Source organism: Crassostrea angulata, chromosome 7 (assembly GCF_025612915.1).
Source record: "Crassostrea angulata isolate pt1a10 chromosome 7, ASM2561291v2, whole genome shotgun sequence".
Taxonomy (NCBI): Eukaryota; Metazoa; Mollusca; class Bivalvia; order Ostreida; family Ostreidae; genus Magallana; species Magallana angulata.
Window position 1 is genome coordinate 24,886,478 of NC_069117.1, and position 27,122 is coordinate 24,913,599.

Below are 27,122 nucleotides of genomic sequence, written 5' to 3' on the forward strand. Positions count from 1 at the left end.
ATCAAACATTTTATTTTTAATGTATAAAATGATTTACTAGGGCATTTTAAATGATTGACCAAAATATTGAATGTTAAAGTCAAGTTACAAGTGAGATACAGAGGTAAGAATTGGTTGTTATGTAAACATAGCTCGAGTCTTATACGGTTGTTCACAAAATATGTTAAGTACATATTTACCATTTCTTAGACAAAATGACTTGTAAAAAACAATTAAAACTAACTCAATATCTTCATAAATACTATTATCAACAAAAGAAAGATGCATTTGATTGAACTTACACCAATACAAAACAAATATAAAAGATGACAATATTCGAGATTTGTTTACAAAACAATTAAAGGATTATGAGCTTTGTATCTTGCTTATAACTTGATATTTGACTTTCAAATTTTGACATAGCATTAAAAACTTCTATATTTAACAGTATAAACATTGAAAATGGAAAAATAAAATTTAAAAATTTTAAGTCAAATCGTGTCCAAGTCATTCTAAAGCTTTACCGTCTAATGCTTAGACGAATTTGAAGTATTGATTTTCTAGCAGGCACGTAGCATCGGGGGGGAGGGGGGGGTGGTAGGCAGATTTTTCTGAAATGTACATACAAAAAACAGAATTAATATGGAGTTGCCCCATTAATATGGAGTTGCCCCCCCCCCCCCCGGATTTGGATTTTCATGATTTTGGAAAGTAACTTTTTTTCTTTTTCTTTTTTCTTGTAATGATTCTTTGGATGAGTCTGCCACCCCCCCCCCCCCCCCCCCCCCCCCCCCACTTTCAAAAACGACTCTACGTGCCTGTTTAGGACTATAGAAAATCTCCTAAAAGCGACGGAGAGTGGCCGGTTGGGAAGTTCAAATTCTTACTGTATTATTCCACATTCATTGGCTTTATCTCTCTTATTTATATACATATGATTTGTATTTTCTTAAGATTTTCCAAATAATATTAAAGAAAAGCAAGAAATCCATCAAGTCAATTGGGGAACGATACTTACTTTGAACTTTTACTTCTAAAATCTAAATGAACTTTAACATTAATAATAAAGAAGAACTTGACTCTCTCAAGATGTCGGTTATTTTTAATCTGAGAAATTATCTTTAACCTCCATACAATAAACTGTACTTAAATTGTACTGGTTTAAAACAATAAATATTCCGTGCATCCGTTTTACTTGCATAGAATTGATGGATGACTTTTGTACTCAGTAGATGAATTAACTTAATATATAATCGTTAATAAATAATACTACGGAATATAAGGTACAATTAAAGTTTCATTAAAAAAAAAATCAATGTCTATTTGTAAAAACATTTGCTATATCCTATGAATGGTTTAACTCAAGTGTATAGCAACAATCTGAAAAAAGCGACACAAACTACCGGAGGGATTAATTTTTAGACTCCACTCTACTAATATTTGCCATACAATCCTGGTTCATGGTAATATTTTAAAAACAATAAAATGCTTTCTTTTGTGATTTATGCGGGATAAGAAGGTGGCTACATTGCAGAAAAATATATAACCCGCGTAATTTTTTTCTGCAACGATCGCTATATTTCTTTTAACAAATAGATAAATTGATTTTAAAAACTGAGTAAAATTCAGTTTGATATCATCATGATTATTTCGTGCAGTCTGATTATTCTGAAGTCGCTGTAGGTTTCGACCGATCGATTACCGGGGCGTGTAGATTTCACTCTGGCTGTTTATATGGAGCTATGAACTATGAGTTTCCGTAAGAAATAGAGGGAATCATACCCAGTATATTTATATTTAAGTATGCATCCACTGTTACAAAGTTTGAGCTCATGCAGGATCTGTGTAAATGTCAAAGCTTAAAGACAATTGACTCACCAACAGATGGGGAACCTTTGTTTACCTATGAATTTATTATCATGAAATTTCAAGTCATCTATTAGAAGTGTTTAATTTTAATAATTCATCCTTTTCAATACCTTAGAGTTTTTTCCAGTTGTGAACTTTAAAGTACAACTGATGAATTGAGAAAACAACACCAAGTCCGTAAGTACGATCAGATCAAAGATTTATTGAATCCTTAACTTGCACAGTTAACAACAATGGTATTCCATTATCATGATTCTCTTTTATAAATACATAGATATGCATGAACAGTCAACCCCAAATCACAGATATGTACAATAATGACAGCTGGACATCACTTAACATGAACGTTTACAAGATCAGTCTTTCCTCTTCCTTGTCGTCCGGAGCATCCTCCGGGCCACCTCCTTTCAGGGCATTATCCAACTGGTTGTCTTGAGCAAGGGCCCGGAAATGCTGAGAAAGACAGAAATACACATTTTAATACTCGTCATTTGCTCTGAAACAGAGATCTTCACAGGTTTAGATTTTTTGTTATAACAATATTCATGAGTAAACGATTAAGCCTTATCTTACCTGAGAATTCTTGAATTCTGAATACAGTGTAAACAAAACATGAAGAGCTTGGATCTTTTCATTGTGATGAGGTGATCCCTTATAAACAGGTATATCAAGTATTGCTGAAAAGTAATTCAAAAATGTTGATGAGAAGAGTATCTTGATGAGAAGCTATCTTGTCTTTTATTGCTTCAATGATAAAGGATAAAGGTCTCCTCTCTGTTAGAGATTTGATATTGACTTATCTTAAGGAATCTAGGCATCATTGAAATAATGGTACTTAATTTATATCATCATGCGGTATGACAAATAACAACAATAGGTGAAAATCAAGTGAAAATATAGTTAATGTTAGTTATGTTACTTAGAAGAGACACTCTTGTACTTACAACAAACAAGTTCCACATACTGAGGCAAATCACAGTCCAGCTCAGCTGTAGGAAGTCCAACCTGATACAGATAACACATGTACAATGAGTAAAATGATAAAGATATTTTAATATAAAAGCACTTTGAAAAAAAAATCTACTTTTTTAATCAAGATTGTTAATTGTCTACCTCTTTCAGTAATTCTTCAAATTCAGGTGGCCATTCTTGCATTAAAGTATCTATGTCTGGCATGTTTCTGAAATAAGTCAACCCATACTAATTAAAGCATGCATATTTTGTCTATCATAAAACATTTAAAATTGAAAATAGTATCGCCAAACAATTGCAAAATCTAGTGCATGGTAATTGAAAGCATTTTAACAAAGAATATTGCAGCTTATACTGTTAATGTTGATATTTCTGGGGTACCACAATTTACGAGAAATACACTGAAAAGTATTCGCTTAAGTATACACCAACATATGGCCTATCTTAGGTATCAGCTATCAAATATACATTTCTATATTGTGGAAATAACACTTACCAAAATAGTTTGGAAATTTCAACTTCACAATACAAACAACATTAAGGAATACCCACTACCCATGTTTATTAAAGTGTATATGAAATATTTAACTCAGCAAAAAATGGAAACAAATAATTCCAGTAACTGATTTAATCTGACCTACTTGGAATAATGAACGTTGGGAGGGGGCTGGGTCCTGTGAAGTTCCTTGATGCTGTCTATCCAGCTCTCTATCTGTTTCGGGTTCTTCTCTGCTGTATCTATGCTCTTGACCACCACCTTTTTGTCCGTGGTCTGCTTTGATATGGCCCTGAGCTGAAGGTCAAGGACAGTGGGGTCAGACTGCTTGGCACAGGGCTCATCTAGCACTGTCAGTCCTAGGGTGTCGGGTCTGTTGTCTGGGCGAGTTATCTACACAGCAAAATTACCAAACTTTATACAACAAAAGGGATACTGACATTGCAATTTTTCATGATTTCATTTTATATGCTGAATCTGAGTGAACTGAATAATTTTCTTTATCAGTCTACACACCATACATGTACATGTATACGGGTATATAACAAAATGTGTTTTATCTTCTTGTAGATATTATCTTTTTATTGAATAATTACTTCATATAATGAATAACGTATTGACATATTTAAAACTTATAACACGACTGAACATTAAACAAGTACTAGCTAGAATTTACATGTAATACCAAGTAAAGACACTATGTGATACATGTAAAAAAAAAATCAAATAAATATGAGTATAAATAGACAAATATATGAAAGTTTTACATTTAAAAAGTCTCATTAAAAGTCCTTGCCATATTATTGAAGAGATGGGGTAAAATATAAGTCATCATTTCAAATATTTGAAAAAGATATGAGACTACACGAAACAAGATGTGCACTGAAAGATATCTGAATGTGTACACATCAAGTTAACTGACAACAGTTTTGTGGCAGCTAGTTAAAAGACAGTAAACTCTCAAAGAGAGAATTTGGTACAATATTCCTAGTGCAATCGAAAACTGACAACAATGGACATGATAAGGGATTGGAATTTCAGTTAGAGATAAAGAGAAAATTTAGTTCAGTGATGCTAAAAGAGCTCAAGAATTCTACAAATATTAGTATCAGTATAAATATATAATAATTGAAAAGAGAAAAAGATATTGCAGTGATTCTGAAAAATATTGCTAAAAGTGTTGTATTGAGGAAATCATGAAATATCTATGAAAGAGATGGGTATAGGTAAGTAAACAATCCAACAGACAGTAGATGTATAGCCATAATGGTTTAGCCATCTTCACTGTTTCCTGGCTCTACAACGAACCCAGACAAACTGACCTTCAGGAAGGCATCAATGTCTCCAACAGCAGGGATAAGGTCAGGGATAAACGGTAGGAGGCTGTGATCTAGTTCAATTGTCTGAGGAGTGTATCTACAATGATAACACAGTAAGCCTACACTTGTCAAACCCAGTCATTTACTGACCTTGATGAACGCATCAATGTCACCCACAGCAGGAATGTAATCAGGAATAAATGGTTTAAGTTTGTATTCTAGCTCTATAGTCTGTGGTGTATACCTGAAAAGAAACCATACCATACCATCGCACTCACTTCAGAACTTTTCTTTCTGACTAATGAAAGTTCTAACACTTGTTTTTAAAGGTGAATTTCATAACAAATATGGGAAAATAAAATATTCTATTACATGAGTATACAACCTGTACTAATTAAAAAAAGAATACCTTGTAATGTATTGAAACAGTTCCTTTATTTCAGGAGTAACAGGAAGATTTTCGTAATCCCCAGGGTCATATGCTCTGAAATAAATCAAAATAAAATTAAAAGCAACCATTTAAAAGTGAACACTTGCCTGATCAAGTCAATAAGATTTTTTGAATTTATGTCCATTATATGTGTAGTATGATATGATTTTGATTAAAATAGTGTATATTTATTCTTTATAGTAGTTAATACCCTTCCACTGGAACATGATCATCATCATCGTCATCATCATCATCATCGTCATCATCTGTATCTGACCCGGAGTCATCATCATCATCATCATCTTCATCATTCTCAAACTGCTGTTGCTGTCTGGGCTGAGGTTTAGGGGCCTGTGACTGTTGCATGGGTTTCAGTTCACCCTGGTGAGGCTAGATGTGGTAAACAGGAATTGTTCAAGATGATAGTTATCTGTATTTTTTCCCAGTAAAACATCTCACTCTGCTTCATTTTATATTAAAACACACAAGTATTTCAAACGCAATCAAATTATGCAATACATGTAACAACATTGCCAACTTAGTATGGTAATGAATAGCTTCATAAAAATGCAAACAAGACAATTCCTTTCTATTAAACCATTTCAAATAAATCAAATATCTGAATAGTTTAATGGCTTTATCATATCATCATATTTTTGACGTAATCAAATTTCATTAGTTGTAAGAATCCATGCAGCTGCAATTATCATTAATGTAGCCTACCCCTCTGAAAAAACAGTCATAAGAAAGGCATTAGGGAGAAAAAAATATTATAGCAGAATAGTAGAATTCTTTGGTTTACTGAAGCATGTGAAATACAATGCATGTACCATTTGATTCATATTATCCTCGAATTCATCATCATTTTCATCAGACATGGTTGTTTCTGGGGGTGTATCTCCTCTACTCTGTCCTCTTGGTGCAGAAGGCTCAGATGCTGCAAAGAGCCAAAAACTCACAAATAATGATTTCATAAAATCTAATGTCTCATTTTTGAAAATAAGTTTTGCATGTATTTCAATCTTTAAAATAATTGATGTAACAAAAATCAAGAATCAAAACTCCATAGAGTTAAATGTGATGATTTTGAAATATGAATGTTCCCCTTAAACCATTTTTGGTTAACCACTGTTAGTTAACATGTGACAAAAAAAGGCAGGCTTTTCAAGTGCAGAATTAAAGTAAATACTGTACATTATCTAAACATCAAGATTTCCCAAAATGAAGGTATCGCAGCAAATACTAGTATATAATTTTTATTTAAAACAATGAAGTTCATTCAAACTGTCATCAACTTATAATAACAATAATTTGTGATAATATTAAAATTGATTTTTTTTAACGTACCCTTCATAAAAAGATGAAGAATTTTATACATCTTTCCACATAATATATGATACTGTTTATTACGAGGTATTAAATATAATTCGAATAAAATTTTCTATCATTTATCATATGTCTTCTTTCAAGTAAATAAATATATACATGTATATATATATGTTTACTGATATTTTTTATTCTCCATTTAAAGACCAGTCTCTATTATCACATTGTTTTATCTCATTTCAATTTAAATGTGAATAACACAGTAAAAAAGTATATGCAATATAATATCCCAAAAGCAAAAGCATGACCAAACACAAAAAGTTTCTACATCTATCAAGTGTCTAGATAGTTTTCTGTATAATTGCTCTCATAAAGAAAGATTCAGATAAGCAAAAATAATGTAAAGGCCAAAATTTTAATGACCGTTTCAAAAATTTCAACTATGAATAAAGAGGTTCATGTTAATATGATGTACCGGTACATAAAACTGTATCACAAAAATCTATAAGATAAATACAGTTTATTCATATTTCATAACTTAAAGTAAATCTTTTGAAGTGATAGGAGAATATATTCATGCACTTCTATACCTATATTGTCATATTGCAGAAATATGCATTCATAAGGGTTTTCAAGGTTCTTTAACTTTCGTTTTATCATATACATGCAAGATTTGAAGTTCGGAAGCATCAAACTATGCAATAGCTAAATGATACATGTACTGTTATGTTTTTTCTCCTTTAGAATCAATCATTTTAATGATAAATGTTACTATGATTTCATTCAAGAAATAGCTTCCTCAATCCAATTTTTGTTGAAAATGTAATCCTGGGAGCAGAATTTTCTCAAATATCTACACTTTCATTTTTGTCAACAATTACTAATTTTGAAATAGAGATATGAGTATGTAATTAGTTGGGCGACGATTGCAAACTTCATAATCTGGTTGACTTAGTCTGGCCATTTAGTTGCACAGACATAACTGCATTACATTGAATAAGAAATGTATGTATTCATTGTGATATATGCTAAATTTTTTGTTCTTTACAATTTACCAGTACTTCAAAATTTTTATGAATTTTTTGTGAAAAAAAATTTGAATTTTACAGAAAGGCCAAACTAATGTGTGGAACTTAGTTTTTATTAGGGTATTTTTAACTGGTTGTCTGTCGCTGAAGAAAGAAAGTACCAGGTAATACACAGCATAGAGTTTTGCAATGAATATCAAGTCCTTATGATAAATATGTTTACATGTACATGAAATGTAACACAAATTTTTTTTGACACCCTTGAAATAGGAATGTAATTTTGCTTTGTTTGATTGAATTACAAAAGTATTTTAATTCTTTATAGCTGTGTTATATAAAACAAGAGCATCAGCAAATTCAAACAAATATTCCCACATCAGATTTCTTCGTTTAATGGAGAATGAAAAATGCATCTATGTTATTCAATTATGGCTATAGAAAAAGATATACACATTTATAGTAACCCGTATCAACCAGAGAGTTTATATATAAATAGAATGTAATTGTTACGATAAATAATAACAGTATCTACAGGAAGTCTGGTTTAATTACTTTTTAGTACAGCATAAATTACTGATATGTTATTTTCATATATATGATAGTATATATGTTTTTACATTTATTATTACATTGTATGTACATGTAAATAGTACCATAAACATTATATCTGTCACAAATAAAAAGATTTACCATCAAAACTGTGAGTTGGGGAACCAGGAGGCACTACACATAATGCAGATAAGACACAATTATTCATGCATACATCTACAAACAATGTCTAAGTACAAGAATTTTAATATCTTGGGAGGTTGTCACAATCATTCCGAGATTATACAGTTATACGTTAAATTATTTGTAAAGAGGCGAGGCGAAAATCATGCAAAATAGGGTGAATGACATAAATCTTCTCTAAAATTACCTGACTTATTAACCATACAGGTAATACAATGAATACATTATTAAAAAATATTTTAGATTACCAAGATATGATTTTGCCAATATGAAAATGAAAAGTCTCAAAGTGTGATACCACAGTGATTATTGATGGAAAACACTATTCTACACGAAGCAACAAAACTCTGATGTAAAGTGAATGAAATGTCAAAAAATTTTGAAAAAAAAAAAAATCACTTTCCCCTTTTGATTCTATTAATACATCAGAATTTCTCTGCAAATATTACCTGGTGGTCGCTTTTGGCGAGAGAGTCCTGGGTAACATGAGATGGAAGAAGAAAATATAAAGATGTGATTTTTTATGAATGCAATATCATGGTTGATTATGAAAGCAACAGCAGTATAATGAACTTGATAAATCTTATAGCTTTCATAATTAAAGCTATACACGCTATAATTTATTTCAATTTTGAATGACAGTGAAAACGCATGTGTTTGTCTAGTTATAAAAGTTATCCTTAATCTTTAAATTACAATGGTGAATTCCATCTCGTTACAAAGATATAGATTTTCAATTGTTTATTTTCCTGCCAGGAAAATATACCTTTTCATGAATATTGATGAAGGAAGAGCAAACCGACCTCATTGCGCATGTCCGCGGAGAACTAGGTGGTCGTTATTGTTTGCCTAATTAAATATCCAACTTGATTTTTAATATGCTTAACAGTTGTTAATTTGAAATACATACATGTATAATGAGTAAAATACGTTTGTCATTCACGATACCCTTACTTCTGCATTAACGCTTATAGGATCTATAAATAGCACATAGGGGAAAAACACAGGTCTACGTCATTTTTTTTAAAGGAAGTATTCATATCTACTCACAGGCTTGTATTTTTTTCTTTTGTTTGTACTCGTATATCGGACAAATTTATCATTGACTGAAAATATCCTTTCCTTTGTGAAACTATCACAATTATGAAGATGTTGACCCTTCACCAGTTTTGGTATGATAGGCTAAATTTAGCTGTCGATATCACGTGATAGATTGATATTCACGAGGAGGCATTACTTTCCTGGCAGGAAAATAAATATTTTTTATTGTTTAATATTTGATATATTTGTTACTTGATCGAATTGAGCATTATAATTAACAGCATAAAGGTAACTTTTAGTAGTAATCAAACACATACATTTTCCCCTTTATTCAAAATTTGACGCAAATTATAGCGTGTATAGCTTTAAAGCACAACATGAAAATTTTGGTAGATTTTAATAAAAATTATCTTTTTTTGAATGAACATTGCCCTTGTGGTCTAATATTTGTAAACACACACTGTAACATACTCAGTACAGTCATAAAATGATTACATACAATAACACAAAGGATAGCAGTTGAAATGATGCCAGTTCTTGATTATAAATGTATGATTCAGTGAATGAAAATGTGCATGAATGATAAGCTTTGTGATCCTAGACTTTGTTTTTCCTTTACTCCCAAACATGATTGGGAATGAGAAAATTTGAGAAAATATATAGACCAATAGCTTAATTAATTAATAGTACTTTTATCTATGAATAATTGATTCAAATTAGGCCTATCAAAAAGTCACGTAAACCAACGTGGCTTTGAAGATTTGTGTTAAAAAACTATTTCGAGCAAATTCTGAACACTTGTTATCAGAGAAATGACATATATTGACACTTAAGATATCTGAACTTATCAGATTCAAAGATAAAAAATTCCATGAACACAATATAGAGCATATACATTGACCTGAATACACTTGTGGCTTATTTTGTGTGTAATCGCTTATGATCATTATGGTGATCATAAATCTGAAAAAACTCATCTTAAATAATATAATGACAGGATAAAAAGTTGTAACATACGAAAATAAAATATTTACCTGGATGGACTCGAGGAGTGGGTGAATATTCACTTGCAACTTCCTCGCCGTCTGGAATCTCTAGAGCTTCGTCGTAAGGTTGGTTTTGTACGTTCAAAATTCCTCTCTGAATTAAAAGTTCGTATAACTATTGTTGACATTGGATACCAACGTTTTTTAAGAGTTTAGCATTAAGAAGGACGCCATCGTCTTTTGTTTGTAAAATATATAATGCAAGCAATTTTATTTGTTTTTGGTATTAAATTGATTATCCCCTTTTAAATAATAAACTTACATTTCTTTCGTCTTCGCTATCAGGAGACTCCATTTGATTTTTGATTCATTTCAGGAATGCTACCCACAATTCCATGCAAACCTCGATCGATCCCGATCCCGATCTAAATTGACTTTATTTGACATTCTTTCATGTCACCAAGTCACCGAATTGAATACATGGTCTTAGGCCTAAGGTGAATGAATTGCTTTGTATATAATGATTTTAATCACCTTTTCTTCGATTTCAAATACTTCTTTGCAGTCAACTATTTTCGATTCTTTTGAACAAAAAATATCTTGTCATTAATCACTCTTTACTTAATCACAGGGGCATCGTATCCGCTCTACACTCTACGACATATATATAATAATACTGTAATATGTAAACGGTGTGACCGTTGGACCGAGCGCAGATTTAACACAGCGCAGTTTGATTTTTGTAGAATAAAATTTATTTGAAACGCACACAGTAGGATCCGCCTGGTTGCCTACTCAAATGATTAGCCAAAGTTTAACTAAACGTCGCGTGCTCAGTCTATATTGTGACGTCATATTTCAGACGTAAAACGTTCAAGTTTTGTCTTCGGAAATAGCCGAAGAGTGTAACGTTATTCCGAACTATTTTTTATTTCTTCTTTCATTGTTTATCAATTTAATTCATATGAATGCCGCTGTAAAAAAATTAAATACTTTATTCGGTATCTAAAAGATCAGTTTCTTGACCTTAATGTTTTTATTTTCCATCTGATAATTTGATAAGACATACATAGAACACGTCGTGTTTCTTGATTAAAGCACTATTGAAAATTATCTGGTTTCATTTTTAATTTCTTTTAATTCAAATTACCTTCTATTGAAACACTTGAACATATTTAATCGAGTTTAGGGGCAACAAACATCGATAAGTACTTATCAATCAATGGTCGAACTAACTTTTTAAAAACAAAATGGCTGCCAATATGGCGGCGCCCATGGCTGGAAGAATTTTTTTTTGGCCTTAGTACCCCTGATTCAACTTTCATTTTTCAATGATTTTTTTATATATACGTGTTACCATTAATCCTCGCTTCGCGAGGCGGGCTTCGCCCGCCTCTCGCTGCGCTCGGTATTATTATATATATGTCATAGAGTGTAGAGCGGATACGATGCCCCTGTGACTTAATTGATGCTTTTTCATCGACAATGTGTCTTTATAATTTTTTTAAAATCATATTTTCGGCTATGTATGTAGCTTCCATAAGCGATTTCCAGCTCATTTTGTAAATAACGAATGATATCTATTTATACATGCAGTATACCCTCTATACTATCAGAGACATAAATAACAATGCTATTTATGTCTCTGATACTATAGAGCAGCTGTATTGAGGGTAGACATATATAGATACATGTATCGTTCGTCATTTACAAAATTAGCCGGGGAGCGCCTATAGTAGCTACAAAATATTTGAATTTACTTAAATGTTCAATGCCTCCTTACAAGAATGATACATACAAATTGCAAGCATCACCTTGAATTTGATTATTTTTAAATATCTTTAAAAAAAACTCGGTCTACCATCGTTTTTATAAACGTTATTTCATCTGGTAAAAATTACTGGATGACAGTGGTTACCAGTTCTAAATTCGCAAAATTAAATAAATAAATAAAACAAAATTAATTTTCCTTTGTAGAACAGTTCTCCAACTTCATTTTTATGAAAAATCTGTTTTTCAAATTTAGTCTAGTTAACCTTCTGAATTGACACGACTTTATTCCTTGATTTAAGTGTTTTCGTCGAATTTTGTGCGAATTTGAATTGAAGTTTAGTAAGCGTTGCCATAATTAGTAGTGAAAATAGGAGGCGATTTCATATGCAGTATATTCAGTCTTCAGTTTTTGTTGTAACCGAATTTATAACATTGGGGTCAATATAATGAGTATTAGAGGTCCAAAGTTTCACACTATAAACACAGTGATAATTCTAATCAGCATACAAAAACAAAAAATATTATTTGCGACTTAGCATGAGATAATCCGATTTGTTGATAGCACTGTATCACTGACGTTTATCAAATTAAATCTAAACATCATTGTGGAGGATAAATAACAAACTCCAGCACTGCTTTCACTAGTCCTTTGAACGTTATTACCGAAACATAAAAAAAGTAAGTTTGATGTTTTTTAATGTCTACCATGCGCTTTTATGGCATGAACCTTTTGTTAGTGATCATATTTTGATATATATAATTAAAAAAAACCTTTTGAAACAAGCTGCTCTATAAGCGAATTTTTTCTAATAAAGGATTATTTAATTGGGATCTAAAAGTGAAATGAACCCCACCACTATGATGTAGGTAAGAGAGGATTTTGGCATTAATTATGACCTTCTTACTTCTTCACTTGTCAAGATCTATCAGGGTTTTATAAAGATGGGTCTGCTCTCCCTACCTACTTTAAATGCGTGCACCCTAAAGGGCAGGTTTGAGAAATATTCTAAACATTCATGTTGATACCAAACAGTTCTTTAATTTCAGGGTTCATGAAGTCGTTTTTAAGCACAAGTCAGATTCAGAAATTCTTTGTATTTCTGATAGCTTGTGAAATAGTATGGACACTACGAGAATGTAAAAAAATCAGATTTAAGACCGGAGGTGTTTAACTGTTCATTTAGTAACCTAACGTCATTTCCTTCCAATGTTCCTCCTGACGTCACTATTCCAGATGTTTCTCGCATTATCACCAGTGTGAGATCGGTTTGTCTGGTGTGAGACAGCAGTGTGAGATTTTTCTGTCTTACACTGTGTATTACTACGCTGTTTTAAAACGTAAACAAACGTTGTCTGCTGTATGGAAATGCAAAATAGTGCATTGAGATTATCCATTAAGTAATTGTGTTGCATAATCAATTACAATTTTTCATATTTTAATTGAAAAAACTGTCGTATGCTTTCATTTAACTTGCACTATTTGAAGCACGCGGAGGGATAAACCGAAAGTAATCTTTTGAACGTCATAACAGAAAGTTGTCACACATCATTTTTTAAGCTAATATAATGCGAGAAAAATAATCATTCATTATATACTCGTGTGGGATAGTGAAATTCCACCTCGGGGCCAAGATTCACGGTCTAGGACTCGGCAAAGCCTCGTCCTAGACAGTGCATCTTGTCCCCGAGGTGGAATTTCACTATCCCACACTCGTAATAATGAATGATTCTATTAATTGGGATACTCAACACGACTTTTATTACCCATCTGAATCTGTCCAACAATATCATACAAAATGTACAGCATAATGCTTTCACAGATATGAAGAACCTTGTGAAGTTAGATTGTCGTTTAATTTGTGGAATCATTCAAATTAAGCGAGTTTCATTCCTTAAAATGGCTCAGTTTTCGTGGCAATCCGCTGGGCTACGTATCAAGAATGACATTTACTCAGTTTGGATATATGAAACTCGAGGAACTGGACTTGTCGTATTGTGGAATTACTGCGTTAGAAGAAATGGCCCTTACAAATCTTGTGAAGTTGACGAAGTTGCATCTGCAATATTATACAATTATTTAATGCTTGAGCAGTCAATAGACCAGAATATTTTTCCCTTGGTGCAGGGAACAGCTCAGTATGATCTATTGCCCGAGGCTTCGCGTCGGTTGACAATGGTTTTCTCGGGGTGTCAATTTCAACTGTTACCCTCCCAAACAGGCACTATTTATATAATGTTACCCGTTGCTAAGTGTGTTGCTAACGCTGAGGGTAATAGAACGGATTATGAGCTGCGTCTTAACCAATCAGATTTCAGTATTTAACATGAAAGTATAAAAAAAACGGATTATCAACTGTGTCTTAACCAATAAAATTTCAGTATTTAACATGAAAGTATGATAATCTGTATTATTACCGTTTTTAAGACATTGGGTTATGTATGGATTACAAGTTTTTTCCTGGAATGAGAGAATGAGGTAGGCGAAAGGTGCCGAGCAACAGTCTAGTTGGTAGCAGCTTTATAGTAACGGAATTGTCATGTTGTAAATTTTGAATAAACCGAGGCGCAGTAATGACATATTTTACATGACAACTTGTCATATTGTAAATTTTGTCCTTACAGCCACCCGGTGAATTCAATATTTACAACATGACATGATATAAAGCCACAGTGTATGTACATGCATTATGTTGTGTAGATTGTCCAATTTATGACCATACTGCGCTTCAACACTTCTATTTTACGACATTGTTTTCTCAAGATATTATCAAAGATTATTTATTACGCCAACATTGGACAAGAAACTATCGCCGTTGAACGAGACCATAAACACATCCATTAGAAGTCGAAGCTGACAGGAATAGTAGCATAAATAGAATTTCAAAGTGTTGTCATCGAATTCAAAGAAGGGATCTTTACAACCACACTCGAGGTTTTAAAAAGCATACTATTTCTATTATATCGAAATGGCAAAATAAAATCCTACACGCATGACCTTTTATCTGTATGAGAAAAGGTATAGGCCATATTATTGTAGATATCAAGATTTCATTGAAATTGAGTATACCTATTGTTCAAAAAAAAATTCTTACATTCTTACCTACCAATTTTTTCCCCCCACAAATCATGAAATTCCCAATCCGTTGGGAGGGGAGGGGGGGGGGGGGGGCTACTAGTATACATATGACTCCAACTTCTCATTACTTCCATCTTTTCATGGTAATAATTTAGGAACAATTATCTTTGCAGCGAGAAAAAGTGTGTGTGTGGGGGGTGGGGGGGGGGAACCCTCTATGATGCTATGTGCCTAATGGTTAGGTCTAACTTTGCAAAGAGGTGGGGGGAGCTAAGCCCCCTCCCCCCGATTCCGACGCCTCTGTAATAATTAGTAAATAAAAGCGACGTAGATTTTGTTCGGTTTTTATTTCTTGCTGTTGTATATATACTTTTATGGAAAACTCTGAGATGTTTATGTAATCGTACGTATGTATCAAAAGAATGTTAAAGATATATAAAAAAACCCACCTGTATACTATCTTACATGTCATATTACAAACACAGTGATAATGCTTATCACAATACAGCACACAAACAAACAATATTATTTGCGAGTTAGGACTTAGTATGAGAGAGATTATCCAGGCTTCTGATAGCGCTGAATGAAGACCGTTTATCAAATTATCAGAGTACAAACTCCATTGTTGAAGATGAGTAACAAACGCGAGAAGCCACGAACCCATCGCTGTCTCCGGGTTTCTTTTACGTTGTTACTGAGACCATACAGCAAGTAAGTTTAAGTTTAATTGTTTTCTATGTATAGCATAACCCAATCGTATAAAACATTGTATATACAAAATGTTATTGGGTAAAAACTTCTATTTTTTCAGAGGTCATTTATCCCCATGAAGTCGTCATCTTCCTTTCGCGGCGTCCAGGTTCGGAAATGGTTTGTGTTTCTGGCATGTGTTGATATAGTATGGACATTACATGGATGTCAAAAATCAGATTTAAGACCGGAGGTGTTTAACTGTTCATTTAGTAACCTAACGTCATATCCCTCCACCGTACCTGCTGACGTCACTATTCTAGATGTATCTCACAATGCATTGGAAAAAATTGGGATACTTAACACGACTTTTATTACCCACCTGAATCTGTCCAACAATATCATACAAAATATACAGCATAATGCTTTCACAGATATGAAAAACCTTGTGAAGTTAGACTTGTCGTTTAATTTATTGAAAGGATCTAAGTTAATCATTCAAAGATACCGGTTTGAATTAAGCGAGTTTCATTCCTTAAAATGGCTCAGTTTTCGTGGCAATCCGCTGGGTTTCGTATCAAGAATGACATTTACTCAGTTTGGATATCTGAAACTTGAGGAACTGGACTTGTCGTATTGTGGAATTTCTACGTTAGAAGAAATGGCCCTTTCAAATCTTGTGAGGTTGAAAAAGTTGCATCTGCAATATAATAACATAGAAAACCTTTCTGGGGAATCTTTCAACACGTTAGGCGAACTAGAAGAGCTCCACTTGGATCACAACAAAATCAGGACGTTAGGACAACTTACGTTCATGTCGCTACAGACTCTTTATTTGAATTTCAACAACATCGATAGACTGAAAGGGGATACACTTACCCACCTGGTTAAACTAAGAAACCTTGAATTAGACCACAACAAACTGAGATATTTCGCGCCAAATTCATTCCCTGACGACTTACAAAGCGTAAGTCTGAACGGCAATCCATGGCGATGTGACTGCAACATGAAATGGGTCCTAGATAATACGAAGTGGAAACAGTTTTTCCAGAATAGCTCCTTAATGTAAGTTCATAAAACACTGTAAGCGATTTTTCCTTGATATATGCAAAGTCTTCTTTTTGTTTGAAAATGGCATTTCTATTGCAGTTGTACTTTTCCATCTCGATATCGTGGGAGGAACATTTTATCGTTAGAAGCAGACGACCTCATTTGCCTGACGTCACCATTAGGAATTCTTACAATCGTTTTACTTATTCTAACCATCATGGTTCTTATGGCACTCGGAACAACTATAGTTTACAAAAAACGTCATTGTTTTCCATGTCTTAAGGATCCCGATGGTCACTACGTCGCTGTTTACACAACAGACGATTATCAGGATGAACCTCGTGTGTCGATTTCCGACGAGAAAACACTTGTTAAAGAAGTTGAAATATATGCTTGATTTTGCATTAAATGAATAACTGGTCCAATAATTTGTCGAATTATTTTTTCCCTAAAAGTCGTATTCTCTCTGGATCTGAGAGAGAGAGAGAGAGAGAGAGAGAGAGAGAGAGAGAGAGAGAGAGAGAGAGATACGGTATGTATATTAACTGAAGATGTCTGAAAAATATTTTATTTGCACATAACAGTGTGAAATGATGCATATACATGTAAGACATTGCTATATTTCTTGCTTGCTTTAGTCTGTTAATTATGTGATATTTCCCACAAAATATGTAGGAAATAATTTTCTGATTTTCTTTGGCAGTTGCTGTGGAGTTCGCGCTTTGGTTTTCACCGTGCTCTTGTCTGAAATAAGAACAGTGAATTACAAATTTACTCCTGTCTTTAAATTATGACTAAAAAATACCTGCATGGTACATTCTGCAAATTTATACCAAATAAATGATTCGCCTTTAGAGCGTAGCAATAACAGAACTGTGTCTTTTTATATAATGAGTGGTTTAAGTTTGAACCGCTGGAAATACTAATATGGACTGATTTTGTTCCAGCCAACTTGACGTCTATCATGCGAATTAACAGACTATACGTATGCCTTATACGTTATAGTGAGACTGTTTAATTTAGCAATAAAAATTATCTTTTAGAAAATAATAAGTCTGATACAAAAAGTACATCATTTCTTTTAGCTTTGGATGAAATTGGAAAATTTATGATTACCTAATACCGGTAATTATATTTAGTCTTTGTATTCTTGGTATTCGTAAATGCAGAGGCAATACTAGTTAACCATATTACTGGCATATTCATACCAGTTATGTGTTTTAAGTATTGCAATGATAATTGTAAGTAAATTCGCATTGAATATCATTGATATATTTACCGACAACTACACATCTGGTGAATTTTCCTTCTCCAAAGGCGTTGAAGGCTGCCATTTTGATTTCATAAGGATAATGCTCGTGAATGTCATGGATCACGTGACTGTCCTTTTGTGGATCTTTAACATAATGTTTCGTATAAGGTGTCTCGTAACTGGATGTCTTTCTTATTGCAATGACGTATCCGTCAACTGGTGGGTACGTCACGTGATCTGGTACCTGCGGTTAAAGGAAACTCAACAATCAGCCAACTAGCTATTGTTTTGTTTTGTGCAGATGTTGATAAGTTAAATTACATTTTTATCAAGACATGACTTACCTGCCATGATATGTGTAAGGTTCGTTTGTCTCCTATCGTTTCAAATAACTTCATAATTCTGGGCTTATAATCAGGAGCTGTACAAAAATCCAAATTGATAATTTGCAAGTCTTTGCAGTGTGGCATCATCTTCAAAAATCGACTTGTAAAAAAATGCGCAGATTAAGAATGACCTTAATCAATAGAGATGTATTTGTTGTTGCAAGAATCAAGACAGGAGTCATTATTATAGATAGTAAGTTGAAAAAAGCTTGTTCAACATCATCACAACAATTAACAAATGGTTTTTAAAGATTTTTGAAAAGATTGATACATATAAAAGCTTAAATGAAACCGACACATTTTTTTCGAATTTGTTTTTTATATACAATTAATATCCATATATTGTTTTTATCCTACATCAATTGTAAAGTCAAAAAATTATTATGATAATGATACCTCTTGACGTCTTCAGCTTCACCGAGTTCGGCTTGGTTACTAGAGAATAAAATTAAAATTAAAGACTCGCAACATCTATTTGACATGAATATTCACAACTCTTTAATTAATACAAAACAACGAGCAGAAAAAAAGTGTTTTACAAATGGATGAAAGGTAGATTAAAAAAACGATTACAGTGAAACTTAATAAAATAACATTACCCCCAGTTCTAATCATGGCAGGGGCAGAACACCCCCCGCGCAGTTTGGAAGTACATGCCGCCACTCGTACTTCGTATAGCGTACACTCGCTTAGTCCGATAATCTCGTGGCTTATGACTTCACTTCCGGGAACAAGTTTCTCCTTAAAATCGGTATCAAGCCCACATCTTTTATATAACACTAAGAAATTATCTACAATTAAACTAGACACGTCCACTGGGATCTGCAATAGGAGAAAGATAGAGTGAAATATTATAATTAAGTAAGTGGTAATAAATTAAATCATTTGTAAAGCTATATTATCTAGCTGTTTTTGGTATTGTCTAATTTATTAACAAAAGCAATTTAGAAATATTTTTTTTGATCAACTATTACCTTCCAATAGACATGAATGGAGTGTCCTCCATGAGTAGATACAATCTTTGTAATGATTGGAATTGGTAAAAAGTCTAGAAAATAAAACTTTATGGGTGAAAGTTCAAATCAACGTACATGTACTCGTATGTATCAATCTAATAAAATTTTTACCAGCGATTTAAGTTATACGATATTTTCAGGAGAGAACATAAATAGGCATTATGCCTGCTGTTCAATCCATTTCAAAGTATATACTTGAATAAAATACTTCTTAAATTAAGTTATACGATATTCACATAATTTTTTACTTAACGATTAACTGCGATCAACTGTTCACAGACCAGTATAACGTGAAATGTCCTTACTTAATGAACATAGTATTTGTCAATATAACAACTTCAGACATTCATGATAATTATGATATAGACAGTGCAAGAATTTGACCGACAAAAATTGCTAAATTATATTCGTTTTCTTAAAATGACCAGGACTGACACAATATCAGATATGGGGATATCTAGGCTAAGAAAAAAGGCAATTCAGTGAAATAAATTTCATTTAACTTGATCATTAATCATTTAATTCATATATCTTTATTACAAGGTGAAGTACGCTAATCTGATTTAATAAAGTTACGCCTTTCATTTATTGATTTGAAGTCAGCTAAAGCGGATATGAACAAATATGTTGAATAGATATGTGACCTTGATCTTTATTAACAAAATCTAATCAGGAAATATCCTGACATATTATCTTTGTTTTATTTTCACCGGAGAGATAGACAGACATACGAACTTTGTAAATAAATTATGAAATAATTTCTTACTTTGGCGTCGTGGATACTGAAATCCTGGAAAGAAAATTTAAAAAAAAACATGAATTGTTAAAAAATGCTGAACACATAAAACCCCAGGACGTGAAATACATGAAGCCAAACCTTTATTCATATAAAATAGTTCTCTAACATAATGACTTACCCGACGAGCACCAGGTGATTGGGTCAGAGAAATCCCCAAATTCCATGCTTGTAAATGCTGAAATCTTTATGTCATAGCGCTGACTTGAGCGGGACAATGCTATGACATGGCTTGACACATTTGCACCTATCAATGTGACACTGCTGTAATTAAGGTCAAGGTCACTTCTTCTGAAGGCCAATACATAACCAACTATATTGGTAGGTGATGCCGGTACCTGTGATATAATAATGTGCGTTTTGTTATAAGTGCCTTATATGTGAATAAAATTTATTACCTCACGCAAATCAAATATTTCTTTAAAGGAGCATTGACTGACCTAGAAAACGTACTTCTCATATTTCTTTTTTTGAAAATGTTAATGAACAGGAATATACAACAATATAGACATCAATGTCAGTGTAACTTATTTAACAGGGAAATGATTATAGCATATGACTTTCTGAGGAGATGTTTACCTATATATTCATGCACTTACAAAGTAGAACAAAATACTTACCGTCCACTTGATAAAGAGACCGTCAGATCCGTCAGTAAGACATATCTTTGTTATCCTGGGTACAAACATATCGCTGGAGTATTCATAAATCTAAGAAATTAAAGAAAAGTCTTATTACAAGTAAAAAATTACGGCACTGTCGGTGCATTTCTAGATGATACGATGCTTCGGTCCACAACATGAAGAAAGCAGTGCATTGAAAAATCAAGAAAATCTTCATAACCTTTTGAAAATATTTTACATGAATTGAAATTCGGTCGTTAAAGCTCTGAAAGTTAGTAAATGTTTGGGATGTTAGTTGATGATACCATTCCAGATAAAAGAGAAAGTATAGCAGAGTACAGCTACATGTAGGTATACACATGTTCCAACTCAAACACTTATAATAATCGTTCAAAGTTGACAAATGATGAATAATAGACCGTATAATACATGATAAAAAAGCAACGTCTGATCATGAATGTTGGACTAAAACACTCACCTCCCGGTCCCTTGGTCTGTTGACTGATTGTCAGAAGGTATTGTCCTCCAGGGCAGTTGGTTCATCGGTAATCAATGTATGAAGCTCAACAAATACGTACGTATCGAATCATTTAAATGTAAAACGGTCAACTGGACACAAAGCGCAGGCTCGTTGTAAAGACATTTAAAATAGCCAGTTACCAATCTTACAATTAACTTCTTTTCGCAACAATATTGTTCTGAGGGATTTAAGAATATTTCCACAGATCGCAATCAGACTAGAAGCCAAGCTCTGAACTGGTTTTTAAATGAGATTTACATTCATTACAGGCACTCAATGTTGTATTTTAAATCCTCGCGTTAAGGTGTTTATAGTTTTTGCTTATTCCTTCAACGTCCTAATACAATGCGCTCGAATAAGTATCTATCTGCTGGTTATTAATCCTTCAAATTCTTTCAAATGTTAAAGAAATAGTTCATCACAATTTTACACATTAGGTTAAAATGATCGATCTTTAAATTACTGTTGTATATCATGCATAAAGAATGATGATTTAAGTCCCAAATTCAATGGTAAATATTTAGCGTGTTCGTCTGATCGCAAAACAGGCAAAATTGAAGAGAAGACCAGTTATAACACACAAAGTAAAAGTAAAAAGTTAATTTACTATCCAGAAAATAAATTATTGTGTGTTACGTACATGGACAACTCTCATTTTTTTTCACAGAGAAAACTTATCGTCTGAGACTTTTTATACGCTACACTTGGAATCTGATTGTCTTGTTCTTTCCATGGAGATAATGATCATTACGTGGAGAACAAAACATTCCTCATTTGTCGATGTAGTTGTTTAATTTTATCAACTGATGTTTTGGTGTAACCTTGGTCTACTCTGAATGTTTTTGTTGCGTGCTCAGATTTGATCGATATTTTTTTCTTATTTGTAACATTAATTGTAACATTAATTAGATATAAAAAAACCAAACAATGGACTTTGTGTTTTCCTTTAAAAGTAATTTCATTTTGCTGTGTAACATTGTTTGAATTAATAAAAAATGTATGCCATTGTTAGTATGAAGCACGTGATAGCTATAATTGCATTGAAAAAAATTATAGTTTATAAAATGTGCACTTAATCAATTTTTGTCAAACACCAAACTCATCTTGAGATAATGTTTCTGTTAAAAAACAATTTTGTTATTACCTAATATATCGATAAGCATGCACAAAAAATCCACCTTTTCCTGTGTTTTAATTGTTAAAAATATTTCTTAAAACCTCATACAGAAGTGCTATTCTGACATTATATTACATCAGACTTGACTTTAAGTTACCAGTTAGAATATATTTCAGTGTCATAAAGTAACAGAAAGACCTGAATAAATAGCAGTAATTTGTAATATTTACATTATCCAGTGTCTTTGTCTGTGATAACACTACGTATCGATTTTGTACTATACATCCCATAATACAAATGACGCCAAATTAAGGCGCCAGCGGGGTTTGCTTATTTATATTTAAAGCTTTAATCGTACGATGGCCTAAAATTATATAAATATAAGTAATAAGGAATCATTTTTTGAATATTATGAGGTGATAATTTTGGTCGGGGCGTGATCAAATCCAATAAAGCCCTTCATAATTTCGGTCGGGGCGTGATCAAATCTATCATAAAGCCCTTCGGGCTTTATTGGATTTGATCACGCCCCGACCAAAATTATCACCTCATAATACTCAAAGAATGATTCCTTATTCCTTATATATCTTCAGAAGTATGTTATTAGCATAGCAAATTCTAACAATGAATATTCCATATTACGCCCAACCAAGGTAGGTTTAAGGCGATGTGGACAAAAATTGTGAAGTCAGATTTTTAAAAATTGTAAACTTGTATAGGTTTTATTTTTAAAAACTAGATTTCAAAACTATTATAAATGAAGCACTCATTTATGACAGAACTTTAAGTTTGAAGCGGAACATTTTTAGTCTTTATTTTATTCCCATAGACTACAATTGAATATTTTAGGAATAATGAATCATTCGTTGGGTATTATGAGGTGATAATTTTGATCGAAGAGTGGTCAAATCCAATAAAGCCATACGATTTGATGACGCCCCGACCGAAATTATCTCCTCATAATATTCAAAGAATGAATCCTCATTACTTCATATATTTTTATAATTTTCATCAATTGTACTATTAAAAACGATACTTGTATAAGAATATTGGCATATATACATGTATGTGATTTTTATTTCTTTGAATTATCAAACCCCGCTTGCGCCCCAACAATATGTCATTTGAATTTATTGGAACGTACATTACAAAGTCATTTCGTAATGTTAGTGTTATCACAGACAAAATGTAAATAAAGCCCTCCCCACTTTTTTCGCAAAGTTCGACCTAACCATCATAGAGGGTTCAGCCCCCCCCCCCCAACTTTTTCTCGCAGGAAAGAAAATTGTTCCAAAATATACTGTGGTTTCTTTAATATTCAAGGGTATCAATTTTCGTGGATAAAGTGAAAATCACCGTTTCAAGGATACGTCAATTCGTGACCAATAAAACTATCAATACAAAATATTAGTGGAAATTGCAGTTCAATGAGTATTTAATTTCAAGGATACACTTTACAACGAAATCAATGAAAATTGGTATTCAACAAATATTGATGAAACCACAGTACCTTGAGAAGACGTATATTAGGATTATGAATTTCAAGATTTGTGAAAAAACTTTTTGGTAAGTAAATATGTTTTTGGTTCAATAGGTATACTCCCCCCCCCCCCCTACCCACGGATTAGGATTTTCCTGATTTTTTTTTTTTTGCTTGTCAAGATAAGATATTTGAGGATCAATCTAGCCCCCCCCCCCCCCCCCCAGTTCCGACGCCACTGCCATTTAAAACATTTTTCTGTTCAGTGTCTTTTATAAATTATTGTATTTATCGTATGTCATATAAAAGGAACAGTATATACGGTATACCACTAATGGCAGTAAACGGAAGTTTTATCATGCATATGAAGCTTTAAGTGCTGAAAAAATCTCAAACAAATTTCCTTCCTCGTAATTTGGAAGATGATAATGGCCTATTTACAAACAGGAAGAGCTATTTTGAAAAAAGGATGTGCTCATCCTATTTAATTTTCACTGAAATACTATGTGTGTATTAACAAACTGCGTTTTGTGTATATTAGTCGTATAAATAAGTATTAGATATAACTTTAGTTTTTACATTATATAACTTTAGTTTTTACATTATATCTATTGAGTGAATATATTGCGCGTTGTATGATCCCAATTGTTTACTTTTGAACTATCATCTGGTTATATATACATTCCAGCACAGTTCACACATTCCTCACTTCCGGTTATAAGTATCCTCTTACATGCACATGTCAGTTTCTATTGTGGCATTTCAGACGCCATACTGTTTTTAAATTGCTTGGATCAAGTTGGTGTGATGTTATTAAATCATTGCTGTGATAGATACAACCAAGGGGCACTTTCTCAACGTTGAAACCTTTAATTGTTGTCACAGACATTCGTAGAGCGCGAAGACAAAGACCTATATATACATCTTCTAACGGAAGGAGTGGAACGTTTTTTGAAACGTCGTACAGTTTTTTTGCGACACGAATGCTTGTCACATAACCCGTCCCAGAGCAGAATCCTGGAAGATACTTTTTCGGATACATCTTGTATGATATGTACCATTTTGAGCCCCTCTGTCGATTGGGCTTTTCCTTACTCCAGCAATATCCTCCTACGGATTCCCGCAACTGACTTTTGTGTTGGCTGAGTGTGGCTAATAAAGCCTCTGTATTCACAAATACATCGTCATCCGTTTTCATTAGGAACTCAGCATGCCCACAATAGTCACTGGCCCATTTTAAAGCCGTTACAGTTTTTAAAGTGAGATTCCTATAAGAATCGAAGAAATTTTGCTGAATTATGTCATTGTGGATAGAATTTTCTGTCTCCAGAGCCGTTTGCAGACTATTATTTAATGAAGTCCCTAACACAAAAGCATACCTGATTGTGTCAGTGTTTCGCTTTGCTGCACGGAGCCACGTCTGTCTCAAAGCCTCCCTTTGACGAAAATTCTCATGTTTGGTGAATATTATAATAATGATGCGAATTGAGCGCGTTCTATTCCTCGTGCCACAGATGTTTGCATTATTCAGAACATATTGATATCTATGAACAAAACACGAATGGCATGAAATAGGTTGGCTTGTTGATGAGGTAGTATCTAAAAAATCCTTGATATTAATCATGGCGAATACACTTTTTCTAAGTCTTTTGAAAGAAATTGAAACATTTGATAAATGGTGATATTGGTTCCATACATTCCAAAGCACAACAAGAAGCAAAATCCCGATGAAAGATATTTGTTTTCGAACAGTACAGAGTCTTCTTAGTGTTTTAAAAACCACCACCATTTTGTGCTAGCTGCCTATGCACGTGTACACACCGCTGTTCAATGATCCCCATTAAATTTCAAAAACCCTTATACCGGTATCCGAGCGAACAAAAGATATTTACAACCTGGCCTTGTGTCGGTATCTCGACTAAAGTTGAAATGGGGTAGCTTGTTCAGCTGAAAACGTCTCAAAATCTGGATAAATAGTGTTAGAATTACGTAACCAGGAAGTTAAGTAAATACAGTGTACGATGTGGCCTAAAAAACTCCGACATGTTTATATCATCGTGAATGTTGACCGGTCTTCTGAATATTTATCCTTTTGATTTCCTTTTCAAAAAACACAAATACACTAAATGATGCTAAAAAATTGTATTTATTAGATATGGAAATGGATTTGCAATATTATAGAAAAATAAAAATTGCCATTGAAATTTACAGTCATAACCATATACAAACTTTGAAAAGCAAGAACGGGACAATATGGAAAAAACCCCTCAAAACTTTACCATTACCAAAACTGGCAAAAAGACATTTCATTTATCACACAGTAAATCAAATTTCATGTAGATATATATAATATATGAAACAAAAAGCAGAACAAAACAGTCAGATAATCATATATACAAGAATGATGCGGATTTAAGAAAAAATATATTTCTTGAATTTACTTTCATTTGAAATCATGACTTTCATGATCATCTTGTTCGCTTAAACGAATTTTAACAATTCTCTGAAATCCAAGATACGAGAAATTAAAAAAAAATCATATTATTCGAAGATGTATAACTTATCTCTGTTTCTAATCCTTCTTTTTGTGTCTTATTTGGAGTTCGGCATTTTAATGATTTTATACATAAACATTTTATAAACTCAGTAAATGATAACATAAACAATAAAACATAGGGTGGTTCATACGCTGGTTTACTTAGCCCTCATCATTATACGTAAAAATAAAAAGCGTTGGTACGCTTACAGGTAAGAAAACAATAAAAAAAATGAACATTATGAAGTATATTTTTAAAAAATCCGAAAAACTGATGCATCTACGAAATTACATTCCCAAGAATAAGCAAAACCCCCGAAAATTGGTCCCCACGAATTTAAATGATTCCACATTACTCTTAATTAATTTACTGAAGAAGGTAACGCATTTCATTGTCATTTAAAAAAAAATTAAATCCGACATAGGGCATAGAAATGTCGTTCCTACATGTATGGGCTCTTCAACAGATATGATACCTGTTATTGATGATTTTGAGAATGTTTGGTCCATATGAAGTTACTGATGGGATTAAAGGTGGAATATATTATAAATCAATTTTTCTAATACATATTGATATAGACAAATCGATAAAATTTTATTATTAGTCTAAAAAAATCCTTGCAAATATA

At 32.8% G+C, this 27,122-nt stretch overlaps 4 protein-coding genes across 8 annotated transcripts; 1 reads left to right on the forward strand and 3 right to left on the reverse strand.

Annotated features, from left to right (window-relative positions):
- Positions 1-2,030: 2,030 nt before the first annotated feature.
- LOC128191911 (intraflagellar transport protein 46 homolog) lies at positions 2,031-10,613 on the reverse strand. 5 transcript variants are annotated; one of them, XM_052864279.1, is made up of 13 exons: positions 10,501-10,613; positions 10,227-10,332; positions 8,601-8,627; positions 8,110-8,142; positions 5,896-6,002; positions 5,277-5,455; positions 5,045-5,119; positions 4,786-4,879; positions 3,462-3,709; positions 2,962-3,028; positions 2,793-2,853; positions 2,422-2,525; positions 2,031-2,301 (listed from the first exon to the last, which is right to left on the reverse strand). In XM_052864279.1, exons 1-13 carry the CDS (start codon positions 10,531-10,533, stop codon positions 2,197-2,199), a joined length of 1,239 nt encoding a protein of 412 aa, XP_052720239.1. In that variant the 5' UTR covers positions 10,534-10,613; the 3' UTR covers positions 2,031-2,196. The 5 variants fall into 5 exon arrangements, with proteins under 5 accessions (XP_052720239.1, XP_052720238.1, XP_052720240.1 ...); XM_052864278.1 differs by lacking the exon at positions 4,786-4,879 and adding an exon at positions 4,639-4,732 and having other exon boundaries at positions 10,501-10,612; XM_052864280.1 differs by lacking the exons at positions 4,786-4,879; positions 8,601-8,627 and adding an exon at positions 4,639-4,732 and having other exon boundaries at positions 10,501-10,612.
- A 4,977-nt stretch (positions 10,614-15,590) lies between these two features.
- On the forward strand, positions 15,591-17,195 carry LOC128191912 (leucine-rich repeat transmembrane neuronal protein 3-like). The gene is made up of 3 exons (XM_052864283.1): positions 15,591-15,738; positions 15,839-16,782; positions 16,867-17,195. The coding sequence occupies exons 2-3, from the start codon at positions 15,854-15,856 to the stop codon at positions 17,162-17,164; spliced, it is 1,227 nt and encodes a 408-aa protein (XP_052720243.1). The 5' UTR covers positions 15,591-15,738; positions 15,839-15,853; the 3' UTR covers positions 17,165-17,195.
- Positions 17,196-17,319: 124 nt separating this feature from the next.
- On the reverse strand, positions 17,320-22,803 carry LOC128191917 (twitchin-like). Its single transcript, XM_052864289.1, has 10 exons — positions 21,319-22,803; positions 20,838-20,927; positions 20,339-20,555; positions 20,188-20,211; positions 19,380-19,453; positions 19,005-19,227; positions 18,802-18,840; positions 18,364-18,440; positions 18,047-18,263; positions 17,320-17,511 (listed from the first exon to the last, which is right to left on the reverse strand). Exons 2-10 carry the CDS (start codon positions 20,904-20,906, stop codon positions 17,414-17,416), a joined length of 1,038 nt encoding a protein of 345 aa, XP_052720249.1. The 5' UTR covers positions 20,907-20,927; positions 21,319-22,803; the 3' UTR covers positions 17,320-17,413.
- A 1,395-nt stretch (positions 22,804-24,198) lies between these two features.
- On the reverse strand, positions 24,199-26,325 carry LOC128191916 (beta-1,3-galactosyltransferase 1-like). Its single transcript, XM_052864288.1, has 2 exons — positions 25,337-26,325; positions 24,199-25,225 (listed from the first exon to the last, which is right to left on the reverse strand). Exons 1-2 carry the CDS (start codon positions 25,744-25,746, stop codon positions 24,700-24,702), a joined length of 936 nt encoding a protein of 311 aa, XP_052720248.1. The 5' UTR covers positions 25,747-26,325; the 3' UTR covers positions 24,199-24,699.
- Positions 26,326-27,122: the final 797 nt, after the last annotated feature.

Bases quoted from the DNA above. Each gene is read 5' to 3' on its own strand.
- LOC128191917 (XM_052864289.1), bottom strand. From the start codon at position 20,906: ATGTTTGTACCCAGGATAACAAAGATATGTCTTACTGACGGATCTGAC. The intron at 20,212-20,338 runs GTAAGTCATTAT...TTTTCTTTCCAG, and splicing joins AATCACCTGGTGCTCGTCGG to GATTTCAGTATCCACGACGC. The intron at 18,841-19,004 runs GTAATGTTATTT...TTTATTCTCTAG, and splicing joins TGCCATGATTAGAACTGGGG to TAACCAAGCCGAACTCGGTG.
- LOC128191911 (XM_052864279.1), bottom strand. From the start codon at position 10,533: ATGGAGTCTCCTGATAGCGAAGACGAAAGAAAT. The intron at 6,003-8,109 runs GTAAATCTTTTT...GGCTCTTTGCAG, and splicing joins CCCAACTCACAGTTTTGATG to CATCTGAGCCTTCTGCACCA. The intron at 2,526-2,792 runs GTAAGTACAAGA...ATTACTTTTCAG, and splicing joins GTATGTGGAACTTGTTTGTT to CAATACTTGATATACCTGTT.
- LOC128191912 (XM_052864283.1), top strand. From the start codon at position 15,854: ATGAAGTCGTCATCTTCCTTTCGCGGCGTCCAGGTTCGGAAATGGTTT. The intron at 16,783-16,866 runs GTAAGTTCATAA...TTTCTATTGCAG, and splicing joins TTCCAGAATAGCTCCTTAAT to TTGTACTTTTCCATCTCGAT.
- LOC128191916 (XM_052864288.1), bottom strand. From the start codon at position 25,746: ATGGTGGTGGTTTTTAAAACACTAAGAAGACTCTGTACTGTTCGAAAA. The intron at 25,226-25,336 runs GTATGCTTTTGT...CGATTCTTATAG, and splicing joins CGAAACACTGACACAATCAG to GAATCTCACTTTAAAAACTG.